The sequence below is a fragment of the Candoia aspera genome, chromosome 5 (genome assembly GCF_035149785.1).
Source record: "Candoia aspera isolate rCanAsp1 chromosome 5, rCanAsp1.hap2, whole genome shotgun sequence".
NCBI classification, from domain to species: domain Eukaryota; kingdom Metazoa; phylum Chordata; class Lepidosauria; order Squamata; family Boidae; genus Candoia; species Candoia aspera.
Window position 1 is genome coordinate 31,904,149 of NC_086157.1, and position 15,449 is coordinate 31,919,597.

At 37.6% G+C, this 15,449-nt stretch overlaps 1 protein-coding gene across 5 annotated transcripts in view; it reads left to right on the forward strand.

The window, feature by feature from the left end:
* The window catches only part of TMCO3 (transmembrane and coiled-coil domains 3), a 31,437-nt gene extending 16,824 nt beyond the window's left edge, over nucleotides 1–14,613 (forward strand). For 4 of the 5 annotated variants that reach the window (XM_063304875.1, XM_063304873.1, XM_063304877.1 and 1 more), the window contains 6 exons: nucleotides 1,194–1,311; nucleotides 6,470–6,665; nucleotides 8,029–8,179; nucleotides 8,899–8,978; nucleotides 10,225–10,374; nucleotides 13,357–14,613. In XM_063304875.1, the coding sequence (XP_063160945.1) occupies nucleotides 1,194–1,311; nucleotides 6,470–6,665; nucleotides 8,029–8,179; nucleotides 8,899–8,978; nucleotides 10,225–10,374; nucleotides 13,357–13,470 (809 nt within the window). In that variant the 3' untranslated portion in view covers nucleotides 13,471–14,613. Of the gene's footprint in view, nucleotides 1–1,193; nucleotides 1,312–6,469; nucleotides 6,666–8,001; nucleotides 8,180–8,898; nucleotides 8,979–10,224; nucleotides 10,375–13,356 lie in introns of those variants that run through there. The other variant, XM_063304876.1, reaches the window with a different exon arrangement.
* Nucleotides 14,614–15,449: the final 836 nt, after the last annotated feature.

Here is a 15,449-nt window from a genome sequence, read left to right on the forward strand (position 1 = left end):
GTGGAATTCAAGCATTAAATTATCACATAGCGGGTTTCAGGCTTGATAATTTTGCAAATATATGATGTGAGTAATCTTTATAAACTCAAGTTAATATAACAATCCATATAGTTTTATATTTAGTGATTCTTTGCTTTTCCTCTGGCATTGACAAAACGTTAAAGTAATAATAAACTAAATTGTAGGTCATAGATAAGAAGGATTTTTCCCCTCTTCTGTAGTACTAAAACCTGAAATCATTCAATTAAGGTGAATAATGAAAGATCTGGTTTAGTACAGTCCTTATACTCACTGATTTTCTTCAAATACATATGACTACGCTTAATGTATTTTCCATGGGAAGAGATTGGAAACAGCTATACTGAAATGGTTCTATAGTCACCACCTACGTCTCTCATATCTCTGGTCAAGAATTTGTCTCAATTTACTTTCAGAAGACTTAGGATCCTCCTATCTATCGGAGTATTTATAGGTGCAGAAAGAATTGCACAATTTCATGTATTTTGCAAAATTACGTATGAGGCTTTCGGCTTGGCATAGGAACCCCGTGAAAGAGTAGATAGATAGCATGAAGGGAGATACCTAGCCTTTCTGCAGTGGCCAGCAGGCAACTTCCTTGCACTTTCACTTCCTGCACTACTACCATAAATGATGGCAGAAAAGTAAAAGTTGTTTTCTTTCTCTTTCTGTTGGAAAAGGCAATGCCTGAAGTGTGGCAGTGAATAGAAAGAAATCACTCCTTATTTGTCATGTGTTTCCATCTTTGTTCTCACTTTATTCATCAAATGTCTTTGAGAAACTGTAGAAAAATATATAGCCTAGAATAGTTTTAGGAAGCATTAACAGATTGCAGTATATAAAATAACATAGAAATAGGATTCCAGATGAGTATCTGGGGAATGGAAGCAGGCATCTCCTTTCACAGTATTTCTGCAGCCTGAAAGGGACATACATACCAGCATTTTAAATAAATGAAATAGAAGAGGCTTTTAAACATGTACAGTGTTTTTAAACTCAGCTTGCTCTGGGGGCAAGGGAGTAAAAGGTCCTTGATTGATTGACTGACTGATTTTTGGATTCTGAAAGTCATGTATACTAGATATAGACATACATATGATCAGTTAAATTTTGAAAGTAGAAAATTCTTACTAGTAAAATGTTAAGTTTCATATTAAATGTTTCTTGCCTAACAGGTGATATTGATTATAGCAGTGTTCTGCTTGCAATGTTGGTGATGCAGGATGTACAGCTCGGTTTGTTTATAGCTGTCATGCCAACTTTTATTCAAGCTGGATTTGGCACACATTCCAGGTAATAAAGCTAATCTGTTACTTTGTTCGTTAAATTTTTATCTTGACCATCTTCCAGAAATCTTCAGTAATATATATGGTGCATTTAATTTGATATATATATTACTTCACATTTAGTGATCAATTTGCGATAGATCTTCAGGTCCCATGAGACCAACACTTGGGGGATCTTTTGCTAATGTTAGCCTTGCTACTAAGGTCAAAAGGGGAGGGATGAAACTAAGAGTAATCTTCAAGTGAAGATGGGGCTCTGCAAGAATGAGAGAAGCTAATTCACCTAGGAGAAGGAATTCCAGAATCAAATCAGGAAAAAGGCAGCGTTGCTAAGAAAACTAAATTGACATGGTGGAAATATTTATATAAGCTGACATGCCAGACATTTCTTGCTCCCAAGTTGCAAGAAGTACATGAACTTTCACAAGCAGACCTAGATGTGATGATATGCCAGATCAAAGCTGCAAGGAAGTCTGGTCGCTAATATTGCCAGTATTGAAAGATGGGTTCTTCATTTTACAAGGGCTTATACAATTTCAGACATGGAACATAAAGTATATATTTTAATATTTAATATTTGATACAGTTTAGAGGTTGCCTAACTCCAGATGGCACTGGGCAGCTTATATTTTAAAAAGTATGAACAATAGGAAAAGAAAAAACAGATCGTAAGTGTCTGGAAGCAGACTTTAAAGTACAGGTAGTCTTCCAGTTATGATGGCAATTGGGGCTGGGATTGCCATCACTAAGTGATGCGGTCGTAAAGCGCAATGTCATGTGACCACATTGCTTAACAATGGCAATCCAGGCAGTCCCAGTTGCCATCATAACCCCAACACATGCAGTTTGTTAAGTAGGAAGCAGCAGAAGTCCCAGATAAGGAGCACAGGAGTGTCGCAGAGGGGTGGGGGGAGGCCCTGGGAGGCCCGGTGCAGGCCACGCGCAAGTTGGGGGATTGGGGGGTGCTGTGTGTGCGTGCGTGTGAGCACAGGGAGGCCCAGGGAAGGAGGGCATGGATGCATGCATACCAGCACAGGGAGGCCTAGGGAAGGAGGGAACGGATGTGTGCATGCCAGCACAGGGAGGCCCAGGGAAGGAGGGCATGGGTGTGTGCGTGCCAGCACAGGGAGGCCCGGGGAAGGAGGGTGCAGTGTGGTTTGCAGAAAGATGTGGGAGAACGTACTAGAGTGACTTGCGACCTTCCCGGCCAGCTTCCCTGTTGACTTTGCTTGTGGGAAGCTGGCCAGGAAGGTCACAAATGGCAATCACGTGACCACAGGACACTGCAAGCATCGTAAGTGTGAGCTGGTTGCCAAGCACCCGAATTGCTATCATGTGACTGTGGGGGCACTGCAATAGCCAAAACTTCGAGGACCGGTTTTAAGTTCCCTTTGTTCAGCACCATTGCAACTTTGAATGATCAGTGAACGAGTGGTCGATAAGCGAGGACTACCTGCATGAACCAAAGCAAAAATGAAATTGTCAAAGTGGAAATGAAGCATAGTAAATTACATATTTTTGGAATATGTAAAGTCAGCTGGATTGGAATAGGCTAGTTTAAATGATACTCTTCATGTCTTGAGACTGAACAAACTAATGGAATGGCAGTGACACTGATGAACTATAACCTAAGCAACAACTGCATCAATGAATTATTGGATATTCAATAAATATCAGTGTTGTATAACTGTATAACTTACCGCAGAGGCAATGGAAAAAGATGCTGAGGAATTGTATGGCAAATGCTAATGGGTGATAGGAAAGCAAAAGTTAGAGAAATGGAGGAGTCTCAATTACAGAAATAATTTGGATTAAACACAGTAGCATAGGAGGTAGCTTAATGGATTTTTGTGAAAATAATATTTATGGCCTATACCTCTTTGAGCAAGATGAATGCATACACTACACCTGGATATCACCAGTTTGATAACATTGGGATCAAATGGACTATATCATAGGAAGCAAACAAGTAATGCAGTCCAGTCTGCTAGGACAGGCGTAGATTGTGAAACAGACCGTCTGTTATTGGTGTCACATATAAGGGTTAAACTTAGAAAATTAAAGAGAGTAGGTATTCCAGCAAGACATAATTAACAGGATGTACAGTCATGTAAACAGGCAAGTTTCAGAAAAGTCAAAAGGTCACAAGATCAGTTAGCTAACATATGATGGAGAGTGGAGAGAGGACTACATTTGCTGTATTAACTTCAGCAAGGTCTCGGTGTGGAATGGGTAGAATGTGTGAAACGAACGGGTAGGTCAGAACACCTAATGTTGATTTCCAGACTCAGAAATTCAAGAGACTGTTACGTAAACAAGCAGCTATAAACATCCCCACTATCCGTGAAGAAGCCTGTCTCTTCACCAGTTCTTTAGAAGGCTGTCAGAAACAGAATTAAAAAGTCTGTCCCCTAATGTTCTCAGAGAGATACTGGTTCTAAATTGGAAATAATTTAGTTGCTAGAATTCTTGTAATCCCGTCCATCTCAATAAATCTTTCTAAAATGAAGTCTGAGAATTACACTTGATGAAGAATTACTTGGTTTAGGAGCTGCCAAAACCCTGACAGAAGAGACAGCTACAGTAAGATTAGAAACTGAAAAACTGTGGTTCAGGGAAAAGAGTGAGAGAAGCATTGTTTACCTTATTCGGTGAATATATAAGAACGACAGAAGCGGAATAGATGGCATTTAATAGAAGGGCAAAATGCTAACAAGTTGAGAGATGCCAATAATATGTCAGGCCCAGCCCAAGAACTAAGAAGAATCAGCCCATTCAGACTTCAGTTCTCACACCATATAGACAGAATCTTGCCAGACTAAAGCTACTCTACCTAACCTAAGGGGAAATAACCTGGCAAAGCTCTAGGGCGGGGCTATTCTGAACCTCTTCATTTTCCCACCATTGTTTCCCCGACTGTGCCTCCTCTTATTGCTACCACCTCAATGGAATATGCTCCCTCCTTCCTGAGAACCAGCAGCACTGCCGACATCTACAATATCACTTTATTAGCTGAAACTGAACTTAGAGGAGCTCATTATGGAAGTGACAAATCTGGCTTAGTGTTAAATATTAAAAAGATAAAGATAATGTCAATCCATGTGCTTAGTGAATTTAATATGGACTTTGAAAAGGTGAAGGTAGTATTTTTGTTTCCTTGGCCTCAAGAAGCAATAAAGATAGTGTGGAGAGATAAAGAGGAGACTGCCTTCTTCCCTAAGGAGAATAACCAACTTAGACAAGAATGATCAGGAAATTTCAGTGACAAAGATCAGACTAGTTTGCACAACTTTGTGTTGCACCTTTGCACAGCTTTGTGTTGTGCGCCAGTTGCATCTATTCCTGAATCAGGAGGCTCTGCTCATGGTTACTCATGTGCTGGTCACCTCCTGGGTGGACTATTGTAATGCGCTCTACATGGGGCTGCCCTTGAAGAGTATGCGGAAGCTTTAGCTGGTGCAAAATGCAGTGGCATGGGCTTAAGTGTACCCCTAGAATGGCACACATTACACCTCTACTCCACAAGCTGCACTGGTGGCCAGTTTGCTTCCGGGTCCAATTCAAGGTGCTGGTTTTGACCTTTAAAGCCCTTCATGGGGCCTAGCCTTTTTTAATAATAACATCAATGTTTTTAATGGTTGTGTTTTAATATTGTTATTTTATGGTTTTATTGTACATCACAGAGTCATATTCTGTGAGATGGGTGGCTATATAAAAATGATTGATTGATAGATAGCAATGATCTTTTGACTGATAATGTTCAGCTGTGAAAGCTGGATATTGAGAAAGAGTGAGAGAAATATAGAGAGATGATGGGTGTGGGGACAACTACTATGGATCCTATAGAATTCAGAAAGAACCAATCACTCAGTACCGGACCAAATACAGATCCTTTGTGGTGGTGATCAGCAAGCAGACACTCAAAACATTTGAGAGAATCGTAGTATTAGAAGGGATCTCAGATTATCTAGTCTATCCCCCTACTCAATGCAGGATCCACTAAAGCATCTCTGACAGATTATGATCCTGCCTCTGCCTGAAGATCTCTAATGAAGGTCATGGAACAGCCTGTTCCTGTAGCAGTCTGTTCCACTGGCTAACAGCTTGTACAGTCAGGAAGTTCCTCCTGATGTTTAGTCTGAATGTCTTTCTTCGTAATTTTAAGATACTGGTTCTGGTTCTGCCTTCTGAGGCAATATGGAAATAAATCTACTTGTTCTTCTTCATGACAACCCTTCAGATATTTGAAAATTACTATCACAACTCCCCTCAATCATGTTTTCTGTAGGCTAAACATATCTAGATCCTTTTGCAGTACAGTACTCCAGATGGAATCTGACAAGGACAGAATAGAGTGGAACAATTATTTCCCAAAACCTGGAGTTTATGCTACTGTTAATGAATCCCAAGGTAGTATTTGCCTTTTTCGCAACTGCATATCTCTACTGGTTCTAGTTTGTGGTCACAAGGAGACTTGGATCCTTTGTACATGGACTACTGCTAAGCCAAGTTTTCCCAATCCTATACTTGTGCCTTACATATTTTTCCTATTCAGATACAGAACTTTACATCCCATCCTATTCATTTCAGTCCATTGCTAATTCTGTCAAGATCTTTTTTCAATCTTCTTTTATCTGAAATATTAGGTAATTCTCTGAGATTTGGGTCATCTGCAAATTTTATAAGTGTTCCCTGACCTCCCTCATCCAAGTCATTTATAAAAATGTTGAACAGCATAGGACCCAGGACAGAGCCCTGTGGCATGTACTTAGTATTTTCCTCCAAGTGGAAATGGAGCCCTTAATGAGAACTTTTGGGTATGGTCAACTGTATTTGTCAAGGTTAAGAGAAGTAGAAGGGGAAGACAATAGTTAAGATAGATACATGTATCAACAAGATTACAGGACTGTCTCTGGAAAGGTACAGGTTATTCCTGGAGAAAGGAAGAGTTGGTAAGTATCTGTATATGCTATTATTAAATGTCAGGCCCAACTCAGTGGCACTTATATATTCTTTGATAAAAGTACAAAACTGTTACATCTTAAACACTCCTCTGAAATCAATGTTTTTCTTTTAGAGTGAAATTATAAAAATATATATATTTGTAATATGAAACAAACAAATTTAGGATCATGAGGTTGATATTGACTTTTTTCTTTTTCTAGCATTATCAAAGAAATACTAAGAATATTGATGCTGATTGGACAAATTGTCTTTTCCCTGGCTGCTGTCCTGCTTGTATGTCTTGTTTTAAAGACTTACCTGATAGGACCCTACTACCGCAAGTTGCATATGGAAAGCAAAGGAAATAAAGAAATTCTAGTTCTAGGAATATCTGCTTTTATGTTTCTTATGTTAATGGTAATTTTTACAAATATTTATATTTTTTGACATGCTCCTGATATAATAATTTGTTACATTTGAAAACTTAATTAACTGTAGGTGAAAATGTAGCTTTCAGTCATAGAAGCTAGATCTATAGGTAGACAAAATCTGTTGATAATCATTTGGTATCTAATAGTTTCCAGTTTGATTATATTAATACATCATCTTGCATATTTGTAAATAAATGCCAATTCTTACAAATTGGATCTGCTAAGCAGACAATTGCCCATCAAGATGGCAATAGCTGATCTTGAAAAGCTAAGCAGGGTTGAACCTGGTTAGTATTTAGATGGGAAACCACCAGAAAATATCAAGGCTGCAGGCTAGACTGGAAAGTCAAAAGAACCTTCTAGAAGACCATGGCAAATGACTTTCTAACACCACTAATAAAATTATATGGACATATCCATGAAGTTACCAGGAGTTAAGCTGGGCTAGGAGGACATCTTACCTTTTTAAATCAGACAATTAACTTTTTATGAATTTGCTGGAGCATTCTACCACTCCTACCCCCCAAACGTGTGCCCACTGTTTAACATTTGTATAGTTAGCTAATAGAATGGTCAAACCACCAGCCATACCATTGGCATGTCCACTCATATAACTGGCTTGGCATTCAGCAAGCTTGACACTTATTTTTATCCTAACCTCTGAGTTTACATCAAAATAATCCCAGGTGATGTTTGCATACTTTAGTGAAGAACAATATCTACCAAGTAAAGTTGCAACATTTTTTTAGATTAATGAAACCTGAAACCCATGTACACACAGTGTGTCCTCCCCCTCCTCGTTTCCTTGAGTTCACTGATGGCTATGAACAGAGCGGCTTGAAGAAATAGTAAATTATAGAGGCTAAGGTCCAATTATGATATAGTTGTATGGAAAATGAAGCAGCTGTAATCACAATGGCTATATATTACCTCCAGGATCAGAGACAGTAAACCTCTGAAGAGCAGTTGAAGAGGGAAAGAAGTCAGAGAGAGATATTACAGTATATCCATATGCTCTTTGCAGGAATTCCCTATCTGACCTGTCACTTTAGGAAATGGATATTACACCCTTCTGGACTTAAACTGAAGATTAGGGATCTGAGTGCATAAGATTAAGACTCTGACTCGTGTGTTAAAATTATATTTCCCATAGATTTACAATCATGTAGTTGTGTATAGAATGTACATTTCCAATCATATAGTCATCTATTGGGTTATGTGCAACATTTTCTTTGTTAGATACAACCCACAGATGACTTATGATTGGAAGTATACATTAAATGTACATTGTCTCTGTGAAAATAAATTAACATTCAGATTAGTTTTATGTATTTCCATCTTCCTAACAGATCACAGAGTTATTGGATGTTTCAATGGAATTGGGATGTTTCCTGGCAGGAGCACTTATTTCTTCTCAGGGTCACATGGTTACTGAGGAGGTTATATCCTGTATTGAACCAATACGTGACTTTCTTGCTATCATATTCTTTGCATCTATAGGTAATTTATTACATAATCATATATGAATGAAATTTAACAAGTTTGATAAGCATGGGGAGCCTAATCCAAGGTTTCTAAATCTAAAAAATTTCTGATGCTCTTCTGGAATTAGAAATGGCTCAGGTGGAAGAGACATAGTGGCAGAAACTGATATTAAAACTACATGGACTACTTATTGCAATATTCAGTTACCAATTTTGAAACAAGTTTTTTTTATGTAAACAATGAAGTTAGAGGGTAAATGGTACCAGTCTCCACTACATCTGTGCTCTTTTCTGTCTTCTTCATCCACCTATTGGAACCATATTGATACCTTACTGATATTTTCTAAATTATACTTTAAACAATTATCCAACCTAAACAATATTAAAACCTTAAAACCAGGCCATCAGAAATGTGATTATAAGCTAGCTAGGACAATCTTAAAAGAAAAAAACTGAAGCCAAAAAAAATCAGTAACAAATTAGAGAGACAATAATTATGAACATGCCCTACAAGGATTAGAGATAAGAGCATTTTCAGAAAATATTTCCTCCACAACAATGTCATAGTTCAGACATCAGTATACGAATATTGATTGCTGCTTTGATTTTTATTACATTGCTTTTCAAAATTTTGGAAATTGAACATCACATTTTTTTTTCCAGACTTGGAAGAAATGCCTGATAAAACTTTCAGGAACACTAATAAAAAGTATTCCTTTTATTTTTCTTTTGCAGGTCTTCATGTATTTCCCACATTTGTAATATATGAACTCACAGTCTTGCTGTTTCTTACACTTTCAGTGGTAATAATGAAGGTATTTATATTTTCTAATATGACTAGATGTTAAATGTAGATTTATACTGTGTTTGATGATTTAATAACTACTTCCCCAAAAAATTCATGCCACAGTTGTTATGTGTAGTAGACAACTGGAATGAATAGCCAAACTTACTAGTATATACATTCTCCTGTGGGTGTCTTTTCAGAAATCCTTGAAGAAATGGGGGGCTGGGGTGTCACTTACACAGTTTAACATTCTGTTTTTCACTTATGCTAATTTAATAATTTGACATTATTAAAGTTGTGGGCACCACTAATGCTTTTTCCAGAGACAGCGAAGTCCAGGATTGTGTTTTATCTCAGTTGGTAGGTGCTGAATGCCTGGTGTCAGCTAAAAGATAAAGAGATTTGTCACAAGCACATTGTTTTGTACACTTTAGTGTCTTTCTCTAGCATGTCTCAATACAGTCAAAAGTATGAGATAATTGAGAGTTGCAGTGCAGAAGCAAATTGGCTGTTTTTCTTATTTTATGAGTGTTTGAGTAATTTTTGCAGCCTTTTTTCTTTTTAGCTGTAAAAACATAGCTTAAATCCCATGTCTCTTGGAGCTGGTAACAAATGGTTCCATCCAAATGTTTTGCAAATAGCATTCGAAACAAAATGTCCTAATGGTCTGAGATGTCAATAGAGAAACTTGATTTGTGCAAGCTAAACTTCAAGCAGCTGCGTCTGCCTGTTTTCAATCCATTTTTTACCATCCTGTTACGGCAGTCCCATGTACCACATTCCAGGACGTTGTTCAAGGCTACACTCTCTCTCTCTGTCTGTCTCTGTGGAGACATCTGGAGGTGAAGGCTGCAGTAGGGAGGAAAGGGCAGAGAAGCCTTATTGTAGGAGCAGGCAGATACAACTGCAGACATTAAAAATATACTGATTCTACAAGAGACATCTGGGGGGTCAAGACGGTATTTGTGGCAATACAATCAAAGCCCCACCTCTTTTTTATGTGTGTCAACACATGTAACAAAGGAGTGAGGCTTGGACCATGCAGTTGTGGACACCTTCTTGACTTTTTTTAACCCCCCACCCCCAGGATGCCCCTGGAATCATGTCTATCTTACTTGAATTATGTTCTGTCACTGAACTCTTCAGCTCAATATAGTTCATTTATGACCTCTTCATTTTGATTTTTTTAAAATTTCCACTGAATTCCATTGTTTTTTTTTAAACAGATAAGTTTGTTTATTCCACTGTCTTTCTAAAAACAGTCTCTCTCAAAGTTTTTCCTGGCAGTCCTTGTCCTTTCTATGATTCTCCCAAAGAGCAGCCAGTATATCAAATGGATTGTATCAGCAGGCTTGGCTCAAGTCAGTGAGTTTTCCTTTGTCCTGGGAAGCAGAGCACGCAGAGCGGGTATAATTTCTCGAGAGGTAAGCTATGATGGGTAGTTACTTTCCCATTTTGAAGGATGTAATAAAATTCTATACTAAAATGCTAGACTAGACCTTAGTTTTGTATAGTTTCTTCTTCTGTCACTTTATTTTCCTTTAAGGAACAGTAGCGACAGAGAAAGGACAGTTGATTAACCCTTTGTCTTCAAACCAATTTTCCACTAAAAATATCCTCTGCAAAAGACTGGATACAAAAAAGTGGGACAAAACGTATCATGAAAGCTACTTTGGGGAAGGGAAAGTCTTAAGTAAGCTTATACTCCCCTCGTGGCAGTTTGCAACTTCTCAGGGCAGTGTTTGATTTTTCTACAAACATTTAAGCTTTCAGATTTTATTAGTTTCCCTTGTCACATACATGTATAGTGTTCTCAAAGCTAGCACATATCAGCTTCTTTTTCTGTTAACACTGAGCAGCGCACTGAGAAATAATAAAACTAGCAGCAAAATACTAGCAGCAGACTTCAATTTCTATAAATAAAAAGCTTGTGATTAGGGAAAGTGGTGGTGGGGGACTGCAGTTCCATAGATGGGGAGGCCCTTAGTGATTTTTATCTTCCCACAACATTCCTCTGGATCTCTACTAATATTGTTCCAGAGGGTATAAGATATTCAGGGGGAATAAGTAAAAGCTGCCCTTACCTTTTCCACTGGTGTGAGCTAATAAAAAGTAGCAAAAACCATGTGTGGTTTCTTAGCGTGGCTTCGTTTTCATGGTCTTATTCCAAGGTCCTGTGATAGGAACATCATATTTAATATTCTCAAGTACTGGACGGTGATACATCAGCACATGCTTATGTATCACAGCATAACAGGCTTTGGGCGTTACTCTGCATAGAACAGGCATCAGTTGCACTATACAGATTAGTAGATATGGTGGGGGCAAGGGGTTGAATGCTGTTCCTTAGCTGTTCTCATGACATAGCATCAGCAGCTACTTAAAACTATCTGGGATTGGAATCTTAAAGCCTTAAAACCGTGTATGCTGATAAGATAGAACATTTTAAGGATCTGAAGTCTATAAGCAAGCTGGAAAATTAAGTGATAGGAATTCACCCCAGAAGCTAATATCTAAGTAGTGGAGCAGTTCTGGAGTCTTTGAATAAAAATCAAGAACACTATTGGGCTAACAGCAGATTAGGATTGTCTGGTCCAGTAGGCAGTATGTGCCTGAGAGAATGGGCACAAAGAGTATTGTAATCAGTATAATTGTGGGGAGGCTAGGAAAGGAATGGGACAGAGATCAGTCCATTCAAATAACAGAAATGTAATATAGAAAACAGCAGTTTCTCATTGTGTCCCTGTCCCCCGTCAGCCAGTCAGGATTACATGCTGACTTCTCCTTCTGTCTTGTGGTAGTCAGTCATTGAAATACTTACTCATAATTTGATCCTGGATAAAGAGCTGACATGATTTGCATCACTGAGATCTGGCTGAGAGGGTGTGGGCAGGCACATGCTGCAGCATCAGACAAGCTAAGTGGAGGGAGATGTTATAGTAATCTATTGGAATTCTATCCGTCTCACTTGGAAATCAATTATTCTGGGAACTACTGGGACAATTTGTATCTGGAGATCACAGAAATAGAACAGGGATCTTGTTGGCATGGCATTCACCTTGTTCTCCAAAGTATTCTCTGACCGAGTTGGCAGAACTTGTGATCCAATATTTCTTATACATATAAAGACATTTAAGTCGTGTTGGGTCATTTCTAAATTAAAGCATTTCCAGTGTAGTGAAACCTCATCTTACCAGACTAATTGGGGCAGGTTTGTATGTATGCCTTCAAGTCAGTTTTTGACTCCTGGCAACTATCTGTACTACTCCCTGCAGTTTTCTTGGCAAGGTTTTCTGGAAGTGGTTTGCCATTACCTCCTTCCTACGGCTGAAGGGGAGTGACTGGCCCAAGGCCATGCAGCTGGCTTCATGTCCAAGGTGGGACTAGAACTCCCAGTCTCCTGGTTTCTAGCTTGATGCCTTAACCACTACACCAAACTGTCTCTCATTAGGGCAGAGGTTGTTCATTATTCACAAATGTCCATTAAATATGAAAGTATGTAATTGCAACAATTTGCATCATGTGAGGACATCATTATGCAAATGTCATTTGTGTCAGTTTATAACACACATGACTCAAATGATGCCATTTGCATTACTAAACAAATGTCATGTGGCTGTAGAAATTTGGCCTGTTGCATGTGAAATCCATTGTACTACGGTCTGCTAAATGTTTTACTATGCATAAGTGACATTTGACATTTGTTACAGAATGGGTAACATTACAGACAATGGCACTTGTTTTGGAGCTACATCTTTATGATTTGATTATGTCTTTATTTTCAAAACAACCCTTTCTATCATTTGATTCTATATAAAAATTATATTGAAGTGGAAGGATGGTTTGGTGTTTGTGTTCATTTAGCCATTTTATTCATGACTTCCATCACAGAAATTAAAGCCATGCATTTAAAATACCCCAAAGCCTAATTTTGATAGTTTTCAAAATATAGCTTAAGTTTATTGTAAGTTTATTGTTACATTATTGTAATAATGTCATAATTATGCTAAACAAATCACTTTGCATATGAATATTAGCAAGTCTGGGGGAAAAAATTTCCAAGGCAGTGAAAAACAACTGGCAGTCGAAGTAAAAAATACAGGGACTAGCAATGGTTTCTTTTGAAAGAGAGACTTGTTTGTTTTAATTTTAGAGTAAGAATACTATGAGATCAGTGTGATATGATGGTAAAACATTCACATTAGAATTGTAACAGACAGTTTAAATGTCAAAATCAGCTATAGACTCTCTGACTCACATTTAGGTATTCAGGCTGAACAGGTTGTCCAGCTGTAGCACAAGAATGTTATTTTTAACAATGTCAGCTATGTTAAGTTTAAGCACTTATAATGTGCTCCTGACTTTTAAGTAAAAATGTAGATAACATTTTATTTGCTGATTTCTAGGTCTATCTCCTTATATTGAGTGTGACTACTCTAAGTCTATTGCTTGCACCAGCACTGTGGAGAGCTGCAATTATGAAATGTGTACCAAGACCTGAAAGACGATTATGCTCCTAAAAATCTTTGGTTCACATGCTTCAGCAAAGGAAGCCTGTCTATATAATACATTTCATATGTTATGTTATTTAGCTTACTACAAGCCTTATTATACTGGTTTCAGTTAATGAAACAAAAATGTAACATTTTTCATAATACATTCTGACTTTTAGAGTACTGAGTATCTGTTAAATAGATTTTTCCAAAATTTGGTTTATTTTTTAAAAAGTCTTATGAATCCAATAATTAATGTGCCTTTTTAAGGATTATTTTCCAGTCCATGAAGCAAATGAACATTTATGGTGCCTGTGGTACTGCTAAAAAAAACAAGCACCCATTTAGTATCTAGTCAAACATTGGTCACAAACATTTTTTTCAAAGCAATATAAATTTTTCATTCAAATACAGGATTTAAAACTGCTCTGAGAACAGAGTTATGTTCCTAAGAGTAACTAGACAACCCTGTGACCCATTGGGTGATTCTTTGAGAGAAAGGTAGTGCAGTCTGATGTGACCAGAATGAACACTGAATTTTTGGTTGACCATATTTTTTTTTTACCCCAATGCTGGACAGTCCCATGATCATCTAAGAACAGTATATATCATAAATAGAAAAATAATTGTAGTGGCAAACAGACTTCAGTAAGAAGTCAGTATTTACTTACCTAAAGAGATAAACAGAACAACCACAGGTGGGCAAACAAGCAGTGGGAGTGGGAGCGACTTCCTGCTGGCTTCCCCATTGACTTTGCTTGTGGGAAGCTGGCAGGGAGAGTTGGAAACCACAATTATGTGACCACTGGAACCCTGGAACAGCCACAACTTTGTGAATAAAACTGGTCTGAACATCATGGAAATTTCAATTCCACAGAAGTAATGTGTTCTGGATTTTTTATGCATTCTTTAAGTTAGCAGATTTTAGGTACCTTGATTCAAAAATTGTTGCGATATAATGCACCATTTGGGCTAACTTGAAGTTTTAGTGGTATATAGATATCTCACTTCATTGCTTTTAAAATCAATTATCTGTAATAATGATTTACTTTTATCATGATTTGTGGTCTGAAACACATGGTTAATAGTGATCAGAATAACTTCTAGTATGACTATCAAGGTCTCTTTGTACTGATGTTAACTGTTAATTAAAATAATTCTTGGAGGATACTTAAGTTTGTAGTTTCATTCTTTGGATATACAGCAGAATTAGAACCACTGTCATGTTGAACCAGCCTTTGAGTGTAATAAATGATTCACTACTACACATTTTCAAATGAAAAAATCCTTAAATTATGTTGCTCCCTATTATACTGCAGTGTTACTTATTGGAAATTAATGCACTGGTTATTCTTTCAACACAATGAGCTAAATTCTTAAAAACTGACACCCTAAGTAAGAATTGGCAATTCTGCAAATTCTTCACTATAAGAGTTCGTTATTAAAACTGTTTTCAATATATAAATTCAATATAAATCACTTTTTTGAAGTTACAGAAAATATACTGAATTGGAAAGTTGCAAATTGAAATATGCATTACTTCTGGACATGTTTTTCAAAAGCTTTTTTTTTAACATGAAGTGAAAAACCTGTAGAATACAGGTAGTCCTCGTTTAACAACCACAATTGGGATTGGCAATTGTTATTAAGCAAAGTGGTCACTAAGTGAAACCATGACTCTGCTTATGATCTTATTCAGCTTTCCATTGCTTTACAGACCAGTGAAGGTTATAAATGTGAGGACTGGTTGTAAAGTTACTTTTTCAACACTGTTGTAACTCTGAACAGTCACTAAAGAGGGATAACCTGTATTACCTTTTCTCTAACTTAAGACTTGAACAGGACATTTGTGTTGTAATATTTCTATTTAAGAATTCAGTGGTTGACATGCATAGGAGTATGTTGTTTGTTCGTTTAGTCGCTTCCGACTCTTCGTGACTTCATGGACCAGCCCACGCCAGAGCTTCCTGTCCGTCAACACCGACCAACAGGAATAGGAGTATAGC